Source organism: Chelonia mydas, chromosome 1 (genome assembly GCF_015237465.2).
Source record: "Chelonia mydas isolate rCheMyd1 chromosome 1, rCheMyd1.pri.v2, whole genome shotgun sequence".
NCBI lineage: Eukaryota > Metazoa > Chordata > Testudines > Cheloniidae > Chelonia > Chelonia mydas.
This window is the reverse complement of record NC_057849.1, coordinates 48,207,688-48,226,839: the sequence shown is the minus strand read 5'-3', so window position 1 is coordinate 48,226,839 and position 19,152 is coordinate 48,207,688. Positions and strand designations below refer to the sequence as shown.

General features: G+C 42.5%; 1 protein-coding gene across 11 annotated transcripts in view; it reads left to right on the top strand.

Annotated features, from left to right (window-relative positions):
- Positions 1-285: 285 nt before the first annotated feature.
- Positions 286-19,152, top strand: part of LOC102945514 (NEDD4-binding protein 2-like 2) — a 105,546-nt gene continuing 86,679 nt past the window's right edge. For 3 of the 11 annotated variants that reach the window (XR_003565607.3, XM_037892106.2, XM_027828306.3), the window contains exons 1-3: positions 404-628; positions 4,135-5,582; positions 13,854-13,978. Coding sequence is in view for 7 of the 11 variants with exons in the window: in XM_037892106.2 (XP_037748034.1) it covers positions 4,135-5,582; positions 13,854-13,978 (1,573 nt within the window). In the remaining 4 variants the exon portion in view is untranslated. Of the gene's footprint in view, positions 629-4,134; positions 5,583-13,853; positions 14,018-14,984; positions 18,479-19,152 lie in introns of those variants that run through there. The other 8 variants (XM_037892148.2, XM_027828304.3, XM_043531655.1 and 5 more) reach the window with 8 other exon arrangements.

Sequence of the window (19,152 nt, the reverse complement as noted above, 5' to 3'; positions counted from 1 at the left end):
TAACACTGAAATTCTCCCCTCATTCCCTGTTACTCAGGGAGATGGGGCAAGAGACTGTAACACATGCAGAACCCCCCCAGAAAACAGATCATTCACAGAGAGGTAGACTGGAAACAGTGGCCCTAAAAACCAAGCCCCAAACAGGGGGTATCCCATCCCCTCCGAAACAAGGGGAGCTCCCCGCTTCCCAGTTAAGGACCCCCCAAAAAGGGGGGTCCGCACCCTACTAATAATGTCTCCTTGTGACTCATCAACGTACAAGGCATCACCCACGTAAGAGTCACCACCCCAGGAGAGACCTTCTCCCCAGCCTGCCCTGGTCCACCACGTTCAAGCAGCATCTGCCGGCGCTTCTCTGCAGACCTTTCCCGGGCGGCCCCACACCTGAGCTGTGGCGGAAGGGCCGCCCGCGGGGCATTCTGGGCGTTGTAGTTCTAAGACCAGGCAGGGCTGCACTACAAGCCCCACACCAGGCTGCGTTCACCCCGGCGTGGCTGCTGAGGTTGCTAACGCCATCTTGAGAGCGAAGCGCAGTAGGAACTCCCCTCCCCCAACTGCCCGGGACTGCGGTGCTGCGAGCCGGAGGCCAGGCTAGGCCGCGGAAGGCTGTTGCTGTCTCTGCCTGGAGGTTGGTCCTTTCACCCAGCCGTGGTGATGATGAGAGGGGGGCGGCCGGTGCCGGGCGCCTCCCCCGCGTGTGAGAGGGCGCTCGAGGGTGGGTTTCCCCGAGAGCCCTGCCGGGTGGGGAGCGGGAACGGGGTGGGCCGCACAGTGCTGGTCGGGCCCCAGTGTGGGAGAAACCGAGTCAGCAGCAACACCCCCAGCCCAGAGAGACCCTGTCTCACACACACACACACACAGCAACAGCCCCAGCCCAGACAGAGCCTGCTGTCACACACACACACACATACAGCAACACCCCCAGCCCAGAGAGACCCTGTCACACACACACACACAGCAACACCCCCAGCCCAGACAGAGCCTGCTGTCACACACACACACACACACAGCAACACCCCCAGCCCAGACAGAGCCTGCTGTCACACACACACACACACACACACAGCAACACCCCCAGCCCAGACAGAGCCTGTTGTCACACACACACACACACACACACACACACACACACACACACACAGCAACAGCCCCAGCCCAGACAGAGCCTGCTGTCACACACACACACACACAGCAACAGCCCCAGCCCAGACAGAGCCTGCTGTCACACACACACACACACAGCAACAGCCCCAGCCCAGACAGAGCCTGCTGTCACACACACACACACACACAGCAACACCCCCAGCCCAGAGAGACCCTGTCACACACACACACACAGCAACACCCCCAGCCCAGACAGAGCCTGCTGTCACACACACATACATACAGCAACAGCCCCAGCCCAGACAGAGTCTGGTGTCACACACACACACAGCAACAGCCCCAGCCCAGACAGAGCCTGCTGTCACACACACACACAGCAACACCCCTAGCCTAGACAGAGCCTGCTGTCACACACACACACAGCAACAGCCCCAGCCCAGACAGAGCCTGCTCTCTCTCTCTCACACACACACAGCAACACCCCCAGTCCAGACAGAGCCTGCTCACACACACACACAGCCCGCACAGAGCCTGCTGCCAGACACAGCAACCCCCGCACCCCAAGCCCAGAGAGAGCCTGCTGTCACACACATACAGTAACACCTCCAGCCAAGAGGGAGATAGACACGTATGGCAACACCCGCCAGCCCAGAGAAAGGTTGTTTCACACGCACAGCAGCACCCCTCCAGCCCAGAGAGGGTCTGTCTCTCTCACACACACAGCAACACCCCTCCAGCCCAGAAGGAGTCTGTCTCACACACACAGCAACACCTCTCCAGCCCAGAGGGAGAGAGACTGCCAGACACACAGCAATCCCTCCAGCCCAGAGGGAGAGAGACTGCCAGACACACAGCAATCCCTCCAGCCCAGAGGGAGAGAGACTGCCAGACACACAGCAATCCCTCCAGCCCAGAGGGAGAGAGACTGCCAGACACACAGCAACCCCTCCAACCCAGAGGGAGAGAGACTGTCACACACACAACACCCCTAACCCACAGAGAGCGCAAGCGGTGGACACAACAACATGCACCCGTGCACAGAGGGAGAGACTGTGTCACACACACAGCAACACCCCCTACAACCCACCCCAGAGAGAGGGGAGAGACTGCGACACACATCATTACTCGCCGCAGAGAGAGAGAGATTGTCTTATGCCCACAGCAACACTTCCTACCCTAGAGAGAGGGGCGAGACTGACACACAGTAACACTTCTTACCCAACGCTCCCCTCCACGGAGAGAGGGGAGAGACTGGTACAAACATCGACACCCCCCCAACCCACTTCAGAGAGAGGGGAGAGACTGTGACAAACACAACAATAGCCTGCACTCTACCTGGAGAGAGTAACATCCTCCATCCTAGCCCTAGAGACAAGGGGAGGTAGTTTATAACACAGAGCAACATTCCCTGTATCATTCTTGAAGTTGGGGGTTGCAGCATGGGTGACAATTGGGGAGACAAAGATGTGTGTGTACATATATATAAATACACACCTATATACATATGTACACATACACCCTAACAATATCTGCATCCCGAGAGAGGAGAGACATTTCTTCCTTTCCAAGTCCAGTCTTATCCCCAGAGTAACTCACAATGCAGAAAACAGCAAAGTTCTCTTCCCACCCCTTGAGATGGAAGAGACTAATATGCATGTAGCAAAATTATTCTTATTTCCATATTGGAGCGGGAGGGTAGAGGCTAACCTTCCTCACATACAGCAAAACTTTTTTCTGTAAATGGAAGGTGAGACTATAAAAACTACTTAAAATTTCATGTTTGGATAAGGGAATCTGACTCTCCCTGCAAATTGGAGAGTTCTCTTTAATTTTATTATAGTTCAGTTATTGGATTCCTGTCACTTTCCAGAGTTCAGAAGTTTAATAGGTTACAGACAATTGTAGAATTTATCCTCTAGTAGGAACTTGAAACTGGAAATTGTCTGTTATCCACAGTCTTGTCTGATGCATTTATCGCTTTATTTCATGCCAAAAAAATAGCATATGTCTTGTCTTTTGAAAGGCAGTTGATATTGCATTCTTTATATACCTCTGGAATGCCATGAAAGACCATGTATTTTTGGGTTAGGTAACTTTGTATGTAGGTGACTGGATGACACTCAGAGGAGTGATAATGATGGCCTTTGGAGACTACTGCCTGTCATACTGACCAATATTGTGTCACTATTTCCTTGTACCCTTCCATCTGTCTGTATCCATATGTTGTCCCTTGTCTTGTACTTAGACTGTAAGCTCTTTGAGGAAAGGTCAGTCTTTTTGTTCTCCATTTGTACAGTGGCCTTTTACAGTGAGGTCCTGATCCATGGCTGGGGCTCCTAGGTGATATAGTAATACAACTAATAATAGATTATAGCTTTAATTTTTAAATCTGATCTAGTTTATTATTGATTAATAAATGGCATCTAACAGGTGTTCGTTTGGTGGGCTATGAGTTGGATTAGTCTAGTGCATATCATAGAAATTACATCACAGTGGCTCTAAGTAACATTTTGTTGGCAGTCTGAGTAGAAAGGTCAAGCATTAACTGAGCACAGGCATTTGGTTATCTAATTCTTAGGAGCGATCCCTGTAGAAAAAGGACTGAAGCTTGTTGGCAAGGATGTAAGTAATTGTATTGCTAATGCCCATACTGAACCTGTCCTGTGGATAACTAGAGAATTCCAGTATTCAGGCTGCTGATCTAATTTATTTCTGAAACACTAAATTCACTTTTAAAAAATAGCTTAGCACAGATAGTAAATTGCTAATATTGTCACTGAAAGATGAGAAAAGCTCTGTACTAAAATAGTTGTTATATTACCTACTGAAATAGGTAACTTTTATTTAAAGCCAAAACTACATTAGCCTATAGTGGATGCTTTCTTTGATGAAATGAATAACTAACTTATTTTAGTTGTGAAAGTAGATAAACTCTGATGTTACAAATTATAGCTTAGAATAACTTGTAATTTTGCATAATGTATTCTAAAGGTGTATGTACTGTTAATATTCTTGCTTTTTTTCTTTAAGATGCTTCATGCCGAATGTAAAGTAAGGCCTTCGGAATGTCAAGATGAAATTACAATTGAACCATGTTCTAAAAAAATGAAATCAACAGAAGAAGCTCATGATAAATTCTGTGATGATAGTTTCCAGGGATCTCATATGAAAACAGACACTGAGAGAATAAACAATGAATGGATACCTTCATGCATCTCTGATGTCCAAGGAAAACAGGAAGTGCAGCAGAAAGAGAATGAAAATACAAATGTCTTGGAAACATCCAGTGAAGAATTCCCTTGTAATAGGCCGGGGATTATTGAGTCTACTCATTCAACGATCATGCAGAGTGTAAATCTTCCAATAAAAGACACTGAGGTTACAGAAAATAAATGCCCTTTCATTACTGAAAAAGGTGATGAAGCTAATATTAAAGAAACTAGCAATAAATCATTCACAGTAAAGGCTGAAGAATATGGTACAAGCAAAGTATTTATTGGGCCCGTTTACAGACCTGTGGAGGAGAACAAACAGGATGAAACCAGGAATTTCACTAAATTTAGGACAGGCAGAGAGGAACAAAATGCTGTACTTGACAACAGAATTGACAAAGAGGAAGGAAAGAAAATTCAAACTCTCTCTTGTGATGTATCAGAAATAGATGAGGAATTGTGCCAATTTTATAAAGAAATTCAGCAGCTTGAAAGTGATAAAGATGAGTTAGAAGGTCACTTACAGGAAAAAGAAACTGAATCATCTCAGGAACGATTTATACCGTGTAATAAATACAGTCAATCATCTCACAAGGATGAACAAGATACCTGGTACAATAGAACACAATCATATTATGACAATGAACAACGTTTCTATAATGAACCAAGTGGCCGGAAGACAGGCAGTGAACCAAAATGTTTTGACAATGAAACAAATGGCTGGAGAACTGAGAATCATTTTAATTGGCAGGCTGATTCTAAATTCTGGAACCATTCAGTCCCTCAGTTTAGGCCTGGATGGCAGCCAACTCCAACACTATCTTTCATAATGCCTCAAGGTCCTCTTCCTCCTAGGTTCAACCATCATTTAGATGTTCAAACTCTTAATTCCCCACCACATCAACCAGATACTCTCCATCCTCAGAATGATGGACCTTCTCACAAGAATTATGTGGGTTACTATGGAAATAGTGGCAGTACACACAGGAGCTGTCCATTGTTTGATCAGAATAATAGTTATGCTGGTCATATTGATATCCATAGTACGCAAGTCTCCAGAAATGGATATAGCGACCAGGATGGATGCATGAATAATGGTTTCTGTGAAACAAGAAAAGAGTGTTGGAAAGATCCTAGAACTTACCAGATAGAGGGAATACACAATTTTAATTTTCAGCAGTTTTCAGAAGACAAGTTACGTAGGTTGCAGAAATTACTTCTAATTTTAAGAGGTCTTCCTGGCTCAGGGAAAACAACGCTGTCTCGGTAAGTATATGTTGAAATAATTAAAAAAAATAGAACTCTGCTAGTTTGTTCTTGTTTTAGGTCCTGATCCTGTAAAGATTTACACAAGTAGTATTTTTGAAGTCAGTGGGACTACTCTTATGTATAAGTCTTCAGAATTGAGGCCCTATTTGTTACATAGTGAAGGGGTACAGTTGTGAATATTGGAAATATTAGTCACTTCATTGTTAGCTGTTCTTTTGGTCTTTTTCAGTAATAATGCTGATGATCACAAAAAGCTGTTTTATATTTGTTTTAGAAATATTTTTTTTCTTCTATCCAGTGACTCATGCATTCTTCCATGCTGACTCTTGAAACTCCAAATGCTTCTAATATGAAAGTTAGCCACCCTCTGGTCTTTCAAATTCCTTCCTTAAAATGTCTTCTTCCAAGTCTACTAATATTCATTTAAATTAGAAGTGCTCTTTTATGCCAATAAAATAAACTTTAATGGGACACTATCAGCGTGAAAAATCTCATTCATATGAACGTTTTACATTTTCTATTGTTGTTTAATTTTACAAATAACACTTAAGATTAGTAGAAGTGAAAGAGACTAAAGAGAGCACCTCTTGTTTTCGGTGTGTTTCATTTGTGAGTAATTATTTTAATAAAACTTTGTTTATAGTCACTTTCACTGTTTTTCCAGTGTAGTCATTCAGTTTCCACATTTGGTGAAGGCCTTTCCCACAACAAAAGGGGATAGAAAAGTTTTTTAAAGGAAGGTATGCTAGTTAAACTATAGAAATTCTCAGGGACTCAAGTCTGGTATGAACTGACACCACTTTTAATTTTTTTAAAATTATTTTAATTAACTAGTTTTCAAGTACATTGTGTCTTACAACATTCTATGACAATGTGCCTGTCATCAAAGAGCATAGTTTATGTATCTGTCACATCAAAAAAACCTACATTAAGGGAACTTTTGAGTCAGTAGTTTCACTCAATTTAATAAAATCACCAGAAACAACACTTCCTGCATGATTTAAAGGAGCTTACCCTGTTAAATAGATTTGATGATCATATTACTGCATAATATTTCTTGGAACAAAAAAAAGCTCACGGTTGTAATAATTAGCATTTGTTTTTGATTTGTAAATCCGCTAAAACTTCCTTTAATACTTTATTTTTCTTTTCTTCTTCTTCTAAAGGGGGAAAAAAACAATATTAAGCTTGCTAAGTCAAGCACTAAAAAGTTAGGAAATGCCAGAATTAAGTTTGTCTTAATTTGAGCCCCCTTGTGCATATGCATTGCATAGAAAAGACACTGTTCACTTAATGAGCAGCTATTTGATATTTTGTTTCCTATGCTTTTCTTACTGTATCTTATTCAAATCCTGCTCCAAAGACAGAATTGTTAATTTCTTAAGCTTTTTATGGCATTTGATGCTATAGTATATGAGTGCTTCACAAACATTACATTGTTTTCACAACACCCCTATTAGATGACATGGTTTTATTTTCCCAGTGTTACATATGGGGAGCTGAGACACAGATACTTTAAGGTCAAAAGTATCGACTAACTTTGTGTGCCCAACTTGAGACACCTAGGACCTGATTATTTCAGAGCACTTAACTTTGTACGTTCAAAGAACAGCTTCCAGTGATTTTATTTGCAGTTGGGAGTGCTCAGTACTTCTGTAGATTAGACCCAGGGGTCTCAAGTCAGGCATCTAGAAAATGTGGGACACGCAATTAGTGACCATCTGTAAAAAGTTTGGTTTATGTGAAGCTTGGCAAATCCACATAGGAACTTGTTGGCAAAGGCAAGGGTAGAATCCAGTTCTCCAAGGCAGCATTCAGTTGCTTTAACTATGCTCCAATTCTTTCTATTCTTGCAGTTCCCTGTCTCATTCACTACACACCTTTCAATTTCTGCAACAAAGAGTAAGGGCAGACAACAGCTCTTTCAGTTCACAACCCTAATTCATTCCCAGAGTAAGTCCATCCTGTGCTCTGAAAGAAGCATGGGTCCTGTGGAAAAAATAGTCTGTGATCATGTAATTAAAGACTGAATCCTTAATAACATTTTAAATGTAGATTTTTGTGTGTAATTTCCTAGATTTTTTGAAAAACAAAGTGAACAAACAGAAATTTCATCATGTGACATCATATTAACAACCACCTGATTCATCAGCAGGGATGGAACCTTTGGATCTACTACACAGATCTATGCCATTTGAGCTAATGGAGTAACTGGTAGAAATAGTAGGTTGTCATCCTCTTTGCAGACCAGCACTACAGGATGCTGAGATGCACACTTGGTCCAGGGGATTTCATAGATATATACAGAAATCAGAGAAATGTCTGGAGGGGAATGTGGTCTAGTAGGCAAGGACTTTTCTGCTCATTCCCTCAAAGTTTGACCCCTTCTGCCTCATCCCCTTCAAGCTGTCCCAGTCCTATCTGTTTCCCACCCCATTCCCCTCATCCAAGTCCCAGTCTCTACTCCTCAATCTCTAATCCCAAGCCATGTTTCCTTATCCAGCCAGTCCTGGTCACCACCTCCTGACTCCCTATCCCAGTTTTCCTCTCCCAGTCTCCCTGCCAACCCATTTCCAGTTCCCCCCAAACCCCATCAGCTCCTCGTTGCCAGTTTCCTTGCCTGGCCATTCCCATCCCTCCTCCTCCCCCTCTACTCCTTGTTTGATATGTCTTCCTCCCCACCCACTTTTCCCATTTCCCCTGGCTCCCAGTCCTAGTTTACCTCCTCGGTCTCCTTATCCAATCTCATTCCACACCCTGGCTCCTGGCTCTTTGCTCAACCAGTCCCAATTCTCTCCCCATTCCCTGCCTCCTCATCAAATCTTTCTCCGTCACTTCCTTCTGCCCTTTCTAATGGTTCCAAGTCTCATTGCCCAGCTAGTCCCAATTCCTCCTCCTTGCTCCCTGCCTGGTCCTCATCTAATTTCAGTTTTCTCCCCCACCCCCTCGGGAACTGGCTCCCAGACCCAACCCCCCATTTCCCACCTTGGCTCCCATTCCTAGTCCCTTTGCCCAGCCAGTCTCTTCCCCTCCCCCCTTCTACTTGTCTGTTTGCTCCCTAATCCCCTCCTCAACTCTTGTCCCCTCTGCATCTTAATCAGGCAGCTTCCTCTTCCATGCTGCCTGGGACCAAAACCACAGGATTGACATGCTTCCTGCTCTTGCTGACAGCAGCCCAGAGAAACAATTGTTGGGGAAGTACTTGCTCAGTACAGATGGAATCTTCCGGGATTTTAGCTATGCTAGCAAGTGTCTGCTGAATATATGTGAACTGACTTTTTTTTTCAAAGGTTTATAACTTGGCCAGATTTGGGTTTTTATGAGGATGGCATATGGCCCACCTTTGGCATTAAGGTTACCCCATGCCAAATTTTAAGTCCCTACTTCAAAGCACGAGGGCACTAGAACTTCTCAGAGAAAAGGTTGCCAGAATTGCCACTCTTAGGTCAACAGAAAAGCTTCAAAAACAGACTCCAAAGAGAAACTGCTGAGCTTGAATTAATATAATTGAATTGAGTAAGCTCATCTTAATTAATTAGCCTCTTACAGTTTGTATGGCAACTTCCACCTTCTCTATGTATGTATAGATCTTCTTACTATATGACCCATTCCATGCATCCGATAAAGTGGGCTGTAGCCCACGAAAGCTTATGCTCTAATAAATTTGTTAGTCTAGTCTAAGGTGCCACAAGTACTCCTGTTCTTTTTGCGGATACAGACTAACATGGCTGCTACTCTGAAATCTATTGTTTAACAGTGATTAAAACTGTGATTAGTCGCAATTAATTTTTTTTTTTAGTTAATCACATGAGTTAACTGTGATTAATCAACAGCCCTAATTTTAATATATATGTTATGACTGTCTTAATTGTGCTGTATTCAGAGTTTTGGCTGGGGGTAACCAATACATGGAAAATAAAATAATTTATTGTGTTTCTGGGATTGCAGGACTTTTGTGCCATTGTCAATATTGACTTTAGCAAATAGGAGAATACAGCGGAATGTGCTGGATATGTGGCAGTACAACATAAAATGCTATGTAAATTGTACATAACAATGACACTGTAAAATTTAAAATAAAACTGAAGGCCACACATTTAGCCTTGCAGAGAGACTTGTTAAAGTCATTGGGGCTCCTCAGAGGTGCATGACTATGGCTATATGCAGCCAGTTGGTGGATTGTGGCCTAGTTATCTACGACCTGTTTCATTAAGGTAGGTACTTTATCTTAAGATAGGAGAAATTTTTGTTTGTAAGAATCTACTGAATTGTCAATTATTGCTTGGGGAGAATAGCTACACCTGAAGTATATGTGTTTTATACAGTAGGTGAATAATATGGAAGCCGGATCTCATTCCCAAAATGCAGAATTATCTTGAGCTGAATAAGAAAATCAGCTACTTGTCTGAAATCATGGCTTCCTGGAATGTAGTATCTATAGAAGAAAGTTTTTTTTGGGGGGGAAATGAAGTGCTGTCAGGCAAGGGAAAACTCACCATTTACCTCAAAGTTGTTAAAAAGGCATCAGTACTATGAGCTTTATTTGCTCAGGAGGAAACTTGTGTTCAAATTCTTACAATTTATGACATTTTAAATGTATATTACATATATTGATAAAGATGTTTATGTAACCCTATCTATAGGGGTGGGGGAAGAAAAAAATAAATTGGTTAGTCTCTAAGGTGCCACAAGTACTCCTTTTCTTTTTGCGAATACAGACTAACACCGCTGCTACTCTGAAACCATTCTTAGCACAGTCTTGATCATACTACTTGCAACTTGGATCATTAGTATCTTTTGGATTTCATTATTCTTAATGCCATTATAAATTGCTGTGTTAGGGCGCTATAAATGCATAAGTAATATAAATTATACACAGATTAGATAAAAAGAAAAGGAGTACTTTTGGCACCTTAGAGACTAACAATTTTATTTGAGCATAAGCTTTCGGGAACTACAGCTGTAGCTTTTCTTTTTGTGGATACAGACTAACACGGCTGCTACTCTGAAACAGATTAGGTACTGTGTTATGAGCTTTATCTTCATGATTGATCTGGCGGATTGGGGTGTCAGATTCCTTCTGTGGTTGAATTTTTAATGAAGATGTGTGGTTAACATTGGTCTACAATGTTAGATTATATACTACTTATGATCTTGCTGACTTATCTTGCTGATGACAGTGGGTTGTGTGCACAAAGTTAAGGACAGAATCGTGTAATAACTAAACTTCTAACGAGTAAAGTTATTGCAAATTTTTATGGACAGGTATGGTAATTCAGTGTGCAAATTGACACACTTATGCTTCTACGTTATTTGTGATTTGTCCTGTTCTCCTCCTTTCTGGTTTCTAAAATGTGGGACATCCCAGAATACAATGCCCCACATGCTGCTCTATTTCTTATCCTTTGGCTACTCTGTTTCCTTTTGAGGCCATATAACATAGCTGCCTAGATTTCCAAGAATGCACTGATACCAATATGGTTAGGCAGTGTGATAGTTGTGGACATGTGTTGGTAGTGGCAGAAAGACTGCTGTGTACATACAAATTTAACCATGTTTACTTGAAACCTGTTAAAGTAATAGTGGGTCTAAGAAGTGGCTGATAAATGTGAATATATTAAGTAGTCTCATTTTGACCCTGGGTTGAGATTTTGATTGTGCTGATGAGGTAGCAGATAATTCTGTTCCTATAACTGAGCTGTAATAAATCAACCTTCCTGGTTCACAAATATGTTTTGGCATGACTAGGCAATATTGAAATGAATTTTGGATAAAACAAAAGTTTGTTAATTTTAGCTGTATTCAGAATTTAAAAATTGAAAAGAATAAAATCATTCATATAAAAATTAAGACCTCTTCTGTAATGGCTTATTTATCATGGTAGTTGATGACAAAATTAGATAAAAATATAGAATTATAAAAATGTGTGTATAGTAGATTTTGGTGACAATGAGTGGTATGTTTTCCCAAGACAGAACTGCTTTTGCATTACTGATTTATTTGAGATTGCAATAGCATTTCCAGTGAAAATAAAATGCATATTTACGATGGTCCCATTCCCTTAAAAAGAACTGGACAGGCCTCCATGGCTTCAGTGGGGCAACATAGTGTTACATTGGTAGATTGTGGCCTTAATTATGTACATACTATTCTTCTGATGGATCCTACAGGAGCTGCAGAGGACACTTGATGGGTTTATTTTGGGGATGATATGGCTTTTATAAAAATCATAATTCTCTGGCCCCATATATTTGAAATGTGAAAGACATTTGATTGATTAAATAATAATAAAGTGTTAGGATGTCTGAATGAAACAGTAGTAGTATTAAATGGATCCAATCCATGATACAATACCAAACTGGCATTGACAAATTTTAAAAGAAAATTTAAAGTGGAGGGGGAGGTGAGGTGGTTTAGGAGGATAGATTAGTAAGAGAACAGGTAAAGGAAAGAAGAGCAACAGAAGGAGAGAGAGCAGAAATTCATATAACATAAATCATTCTCTTTTTCTTTGCCATTTCTTTAAAGCTTTTTAAGAAACCATTGTCAACCAAGATTGTTTAATGCATAGAAGTGTTGGCAAAGGTTTTATTTTAAATAAAAAATACCGTGCATCAAATAATTATGAAATGTAAACCCTTAATTATTAAGATTAAGATATTTAATTTTTTGCATTAGGGAGTGATAGTGTGGTGATTGGATTTAGTATTACATTGATGGAGGAATGTGCTTTTTTTTTTTCTCCTGGTTGAGCTAAGAGTGCGTGCAGTGACACTAAAACAGTGTTTTCCACTGAAAATTTAGGAAAGATGGAGGGTAGAGGGACTCATCAAATGATTTCTCTGTGTGACCAAAAGTGGGAGAAGTTAAATTTGGGACGGGGGGGACGGGGACGGGTGAATCAAATTGCTTGTCTTATTTTAAATTAAGTTAAAAGTGAGGGATGCTTTTAAGGAAAGCCATATGCTCTGTTGCAGTTCTGACTTTCCTCAGTAGAACAGTCCTGCAGGGTTGTTACATTGGTGCTGCTGCCACTGCCTGTTTTTCTTGGGTGTGCAACAGCAATAGAGTAATTGACGTGTAAGTCTTGTTAGTTTTACTGTGCTGCTCCGGCTAGGCATGTACTATATGCTAGAGCAGGGGTTCTCAGGACAAATTTTTTGGTGGCCTCAGAGTATGGTCACCAGCTCTTGCTGATGGCTGCTCTCACACTTTTTCCTAAAATACTTAATTAGCTTTAGGAAAAACAAATAGATATGCACACTGACCAGTCGAAAAGATTGTTGTTTATTTATTGCTAGATAGAAAGTCTGTTGTGAAAAGTGTTGTTAATAAACATGCCAGTATCACATTTCACAGCAGACTTACTCAGCCCTGCCAAGCCTGTGGATAAATTAAGCCCTGGATGGGGGCTGGAGCTGAAGCCCTGCAGCCGGAGCCTGGGGTCTACCGCCTCACAGCCACAGCCCGGGGCTGGAGCCCAAAGTCCCTCAGTCAGAATCTGCCGCTGTGTCACCTCAGGACTGAAGCCCAAAACCTGAGCCCCACTGCTCCAGGAAGGTGGGGAATTCATTGGCTGCCAGATCCTCCAGCGTTGTGCCCCAGGTGTCTCCAGAGGGGGTCCGAGCCCAACCGCTGCTGGCAGCCCCAGCAATCAACACTAATGTGGTGTATCCAGGAGCAACAGGGATGGGGAGATGCTGCTATTTTGCCACTCACCCCCCACCCCACCCCCATCACAGTCCAGGAGGGTGTGGCCACAAGAAAAGCCCCTGGTGGCCGCATGCGAGAAGCGCTGTGCTAGAGTTGCACAGGTACAAATGAGAGAAAGGATGGTCTAGTGGTTAGGGCTCTGGTCTGTGACTCAGGAGACCCAATTCAATTCAGAACTCTACCACAAACACCCTGTGTGATTGTATCCCATACTACCCACCTGCAAGATGGGAGTAATACTTCCCAGGAGTGTTGTGAGAATATATACATTAAAAGATTTGGAATGTGCTCAGTTGCTACTGTCATGGAAATTAGGCACAAGTGTACCTCCTGTGAGGAGGGGAGAAAAAACAGCGAATGAAGAAACAGTGGAGAGTAAAGAAAACGCTTAATTTTGGGTTGGAAATTGTTGAGTTTCTTTTAGCTACAAAACTGAAAGTATCGAAGATCAAAAATAGTACAGCATTAAACTTCTCTATATCACTTTATTGTTTACCCTCTAAAGAATAAGATTTGGTTAATTTGTAATGGTTTTCTTTTTCCTTTGTTTAACAGTATTCTACTTGGTCAAAATCGTGATGGCGTGGTGTTCAGCACCGATGATTATTTTCGACAGCAAGATGGATATACATATAACGTTGCTCAGCTTGGTGATGCTCATGACTGGAACCAGAAGAGAGGTGTGAACCCAGTAGACGAATTCTTTTAGATCTTGAATGGTTAGAACATGCATGTATAGCATAAACATATATATGCAAGTGTCAGTGGTCAGTTTACATGGAATTCACAAATACATAACTTCTGTACCCTTCTTTAAAACTAAAGATTCAGATGTGAGAAGACTGTAGACAAAAATCCTTTTTCTTCTTTGTGCAAAATCCGCAGATCTATTACCGTGGGTACTTCATCCTGCTTTCCGGCTCAGGGCAGAACCAGATCTGTTAGTCACTGGCAGCAGGGGAACACCCTGTGTCCTGAAGTTCCCGGCAGTGGCCAGCATCTCAGCCACCCCTCCCTGCCGCAGAACTTTTCTGTGGGAAATTCCTGTCTTTTATTTCAAAATTTTAGACTAACACTGGGCCTCAGTAATGTTTTTGTCTAATTCCCAGTCATGTCCCAGGGCTGCACTTGATTTTGGGGCAATTGTCCCCTCAGCTCTGCGTCCCTTTCTGAGGTGTTTGCATCGGATGGTGCCTCTGCAGGCTTCAGGGTGCAAGCTCCGTCAAGAAAAGCTAGAAGCAAAAGGAAGGCCCTTTGTCTCCTGCTCCCCCGCTTACTTAGTGTCTCACTGGGTATCTCAGTTGGCTCTGCAGGCAGGATACAGTTTCCCTCTCAGCCCAGGGATGGCAGGGTTGGCTTGTTGCCTCACCCGTTCCTGGGAAGGAGAGGAACCAGACAGTGTTGGGGAAGCCAGCTTTGCTGGGCAAGATGCAGTTCAGGTGTGGTGGGGTTGCTTCAGACCCTCTTTGCCTGGTAAGAAAGGACTCAGGTAGGACTGGAATGAAATTGGCTCCAGGGCAAGCAGCCACTCCCTTTTCATTTCCCATGAGGGGAGAGGAGTGAAGCCAGAAGGGCAGCATACTAGATGGAAGATTACATCTGAGTTCCTATAACCTACACTAGCAGCTGTGCCTGTGACTGAGGAGCTCAACTGCCTCCTCCCTGTCCCCTTCCACTTTTCTGTAGGTCACAACTGGAGTGAATCGGACAAGCGTGGATGCTGCCAACACCAGAGACAGTGGTAAAAGGCCTTTGGACCCAGCTCCCTCCCCATCGTCTCATCTCTAGAACAGCCTCCTCTAGGAATCCCTACTCCTATTCCAGGCTGAGTCCTTGGGGAAAACACTGACCTATCTGGACCATGTGGATCCCAGGCAGTAGAGAGGGGTGGAGCTCCTGGGGAAGCCCATCTTTGAGCACCAGGACAGGACCTTCCTGAGAGACCCGAAAGGGAAACAGTCTCTGTCCAGCCTCTTTGAGGACAGAGGTATCGGTAGCCACTTGAAATATTTCTGGAGCAATTTGGGACCAGTTTCACTCCTCCTTCTGAAGCCAGATTATGAGGACAGATTCCCAAAGAGCGAATAAATGAATAATAAAATTGGTGCTGTTTCCCCTGCTGACCTTCACAAAGTGCAGCAGGGCAGATAATCCTCTGTGAGAGTTCCTCTGCTCGTCTTCAAAGTGCAGCAGGACAGATCAGTGAAAAAAAGACTAGGCCATAGACAGGTGTTGATTCCTCTAGGCATGCACCTCCCCCCACTTAACAAACATGCAAAGGGAATTCTTCCTGCTTGCAGGAGGAAGGCCAGCAGATGAAATCAGAGTTAGAAAATCAAAGAGTAAAATAAATTTAAACAAACAAACAACACAGCAGAAGATAGACACTGGTCGACAATAGAGTGCCGAGTATTGTGAAACAATGCATAGGAGGTCTGCAGCTTCTTACCCAAGAAAAGCTGTAGCCATATACTCTTCCTTATGCACTCTGGGAAGATGTACTGAAGGGATAGGGATTTCTGGCCACACCAAAAAGACTGGGAAAGTATCATGCTGTCATTCCCAGCTGCTGCTGTGCATCACCATGCCCTAATATCCAGGTTATTGTTTTCAACCTCTGTTGCAGGTTGCCATGTCTCTCATCATTACTTCCATCACTTCCCACCAGACACATGGGCTATGGGGTGAAGGAAGAGACAGCAGCCCAGATGTGAAAGAAACAGTGGGCAGTGTGAGGCCTCTTGACTCACCATTTATTTTTTTTCTGCCCTGGCCTCCATTTTATAAGGCCAGAAGTTTCCTCAATGTTCACTAGTCAATATTTAACTTGGGTTTGGTGTCAGAGATAAATGTGGCTGTTTTCCCTTGTGGTGAGGGATTCAGTGTTTTGAACTCAGAGAGATTTTTACTTGAAAGAATGGCCTCTTCATATACAGGCCCTTTACAGCCAGCCAAGTTCAGTCAGGCATCATCTCATCGCAGCCTTCTTTGGGCATGAAAACTTTTAGGTGGCATCAGATGAACAAAAATAAAACAAATATGAACTGTCATCTGACATGCTGAGTGACTCCCTATGCTTTCACAAGCAGCACTAACAAAAGTGGAGATTATTGCAACCTAAAAATTGCTTAGCCTAAGGGCTTCTCCCTGGAAAGAAGAAAAAGGGAGAGAAAAGAGGTTCATATTTGTTTCATGCATGTATATGGGGCTTTGGACCTTGGGATTAGATGCTCAGACAAATCAGTTTCCAGCTATTTTAGTGATACTGTGGTTCTCAGATCTGGTTAACATAGCATTGGATCTTTAGATGTCCCTATCTCACAGAAGAGATCTGCTGTTGCAAAACCAATCCTTCCTCTGGGACCGGACAGGTTTAAAATGAATACTTGGATGAGGTGACTTATTGCTGTCATGGACTCCAAAAGAGAAGGAAACAAATAGAACTTAAACTGTGGACTGTGCACCGGTCAGTAGAATAACTACCATGTTAAATAAGTGAAACATATCCTTGAGTGGCCATAGCCTGGAGCGCTTTATTGTGAGAGCGTGAGCATCCCAGCAAAAAGGTCAAGGCTCTGTAGTATAATGTTCTCAGCGTATTCAATAAAAGGCAGTTTTTTACACATCCCAACATTAAATCTCTCTTTAGGGCATCAATCTTGCCCTAACCTCACACAGTCACAGAGTACAACCTTGGCATGTTGTCCTGCTCCTTACAGCATCGCCCAGATTGAAACCTTGCGGGAAGGGTTGTTACACTTCCTGTCCATTAGAGTAGACCTCCAGATGGCTACTATCTTCAGTCAGATGAGTTTCTTTTTTTTTTTTTAAATAAATTGAGAGCTTTTTAACTGATATTTAGTATTGTAATTTTAATTCAGACAGCTGTCATAGCATCCATTCCTTAAATAAATTCAAGAAATATTCCTCCTTCAGTTAAGCATCAAAGTCCAGTCCTTAGGAACGTTGACAATCTCAGGACAGAGTAGTCATGTCTCTGCTATTGATATCTGCTAGACTTCACCATATTCTGAATATTTGCTCATCCAGCCTTATCCAATGCATTTTCTTTCTTTGGGCAGAAATTTTATCCACACCTTAGTGCCCAAGGAAAGATGGAGGCAATATTTATATAATTTACCTTGTTTTGGATGTCCATTTTTAAAGCATATTCCTGCTTCCCATTGTGGTGGGACACTGCTATGAAAATCCCGTTCTAATGGATCTGTGGATCTATGCACCAAGAATAAGGAAATGTATCAATGTTTACTTGAAAATTTTCTTTCTTTAAGTAATAAGGTCCACAGATCTGGCCTACCATGGAGACAAGTGGATCATAAAGAACAGAGATGGAAATTGACATCCAAGGATTTGGGGTTGTTGCTATTAGTTAGTATTTACCTAGCTTTGCAGTAGGAGAAATTGTTGTGTTTTTCCTCAAAGTATATTTAGCACAATCTGTAAATTTAAGTAGGTTTGAAATATCCTGGCTGTGGAAGTTATCTGAACTGGAGGGAACTTCAGGAAGTAGCACGTTCCCAGGCTGCTAATGACTGATAGGTCTGGTTCTACCTCCAAGCAGGCTGAAGTACCCATTGTAAAGGATCTGTGGATCTTATTATTTTAAAAAAGGAAATTTTCAAGTAAGCACAGATAAATTTTCGTATTCCATCGAAATAGTGGAACAGCAACAGTGTAGGCTTCATCCACTACTTCTCAATAGTGTTATGGAGAGGGACCAGCTTCAGGAGTAGAGTGTAGGTTAGTTGATTAATTGGCCGTTTGTTTAAAACTGCCAACTATGGTAATTGTGGTGGATTTTCTGATATAGACACTTATTCACTTGGAATGAGACTGTAACTCATTTGGTGGCTAATCTCTTCCTGATAATGGACAACAGTTGTTTAACTATTCTGATCCTTTAAAATCTGTCAGCAATCTTTGATACTGAGGCCACGTCTACACTACCCTGTGTAATGATCGATTTATCGGGGATTGATTTATCGCATCTAGTGTAGACACGATAAATCAATCCCCAATCGCTCTGCCGTCGACTCCGGAACTCCACCAGGGCGAGAGGCGGAAGCAGAGTCGACGGGGGAGCGGCGGCCGTTGATCCCGTGCCGCAAGGACGCGAAATAAGTGATTCTAAGTCGATCTAAGATGCGTCAACTTTAGCTACGCTATTCTCGTAGCTGAAGTTGCGTATCTTAGATGGATCCCCCCCCCCCCGGCCGCCCCGTGTAGACCAGGCCTGAGGTTTTGTTAACCTGCCTGTGGCCACTAGTTGAAGTTTCCTCTCCAAGGCTTTTAGTAGAGTAGGGGAAAAGGTGCTTATTTTCAATCAGATTAACTCAACTCAATTTAAAACCCAATTTAGCACCAATGTAGACTTAGTTTTATATCGTTTGCTCATTTTTAGTAGGCAAAGGCTATAATTAAACCTGATAAAATTGAGCTAATGTTGTTAATTCTGTTTAGCACTAATATACATAGTTAAACTCAATTTGAAAATAAGCACCTTTTTCCTACTCTAGACAAGGCCAAAGAGGTATTGGAGAGTGGTTCTGAACAATTGCTTATCCGCTCTGAAGAATCTCTTGTAAATAGCATGACATTTTGGGACGTAGGGTCATCCTTATGCAAATGACATGCTGCTCTGCATCTTCATTTTTATCAGACCTGGATGATGATGTGTCTGTGCTTTCTCAGCACCTGGCCAAGATTGGGACTTGGATGAGAATGATCTTTCTGTGTAAACCAGACAAAATAGAAGTGGCTGGTGGGTTAAAGGAAACAATTATTTCTGCTCCTTTTATTTGCTTGTCTTTTGTCCAAGGAAATTTAAACATGG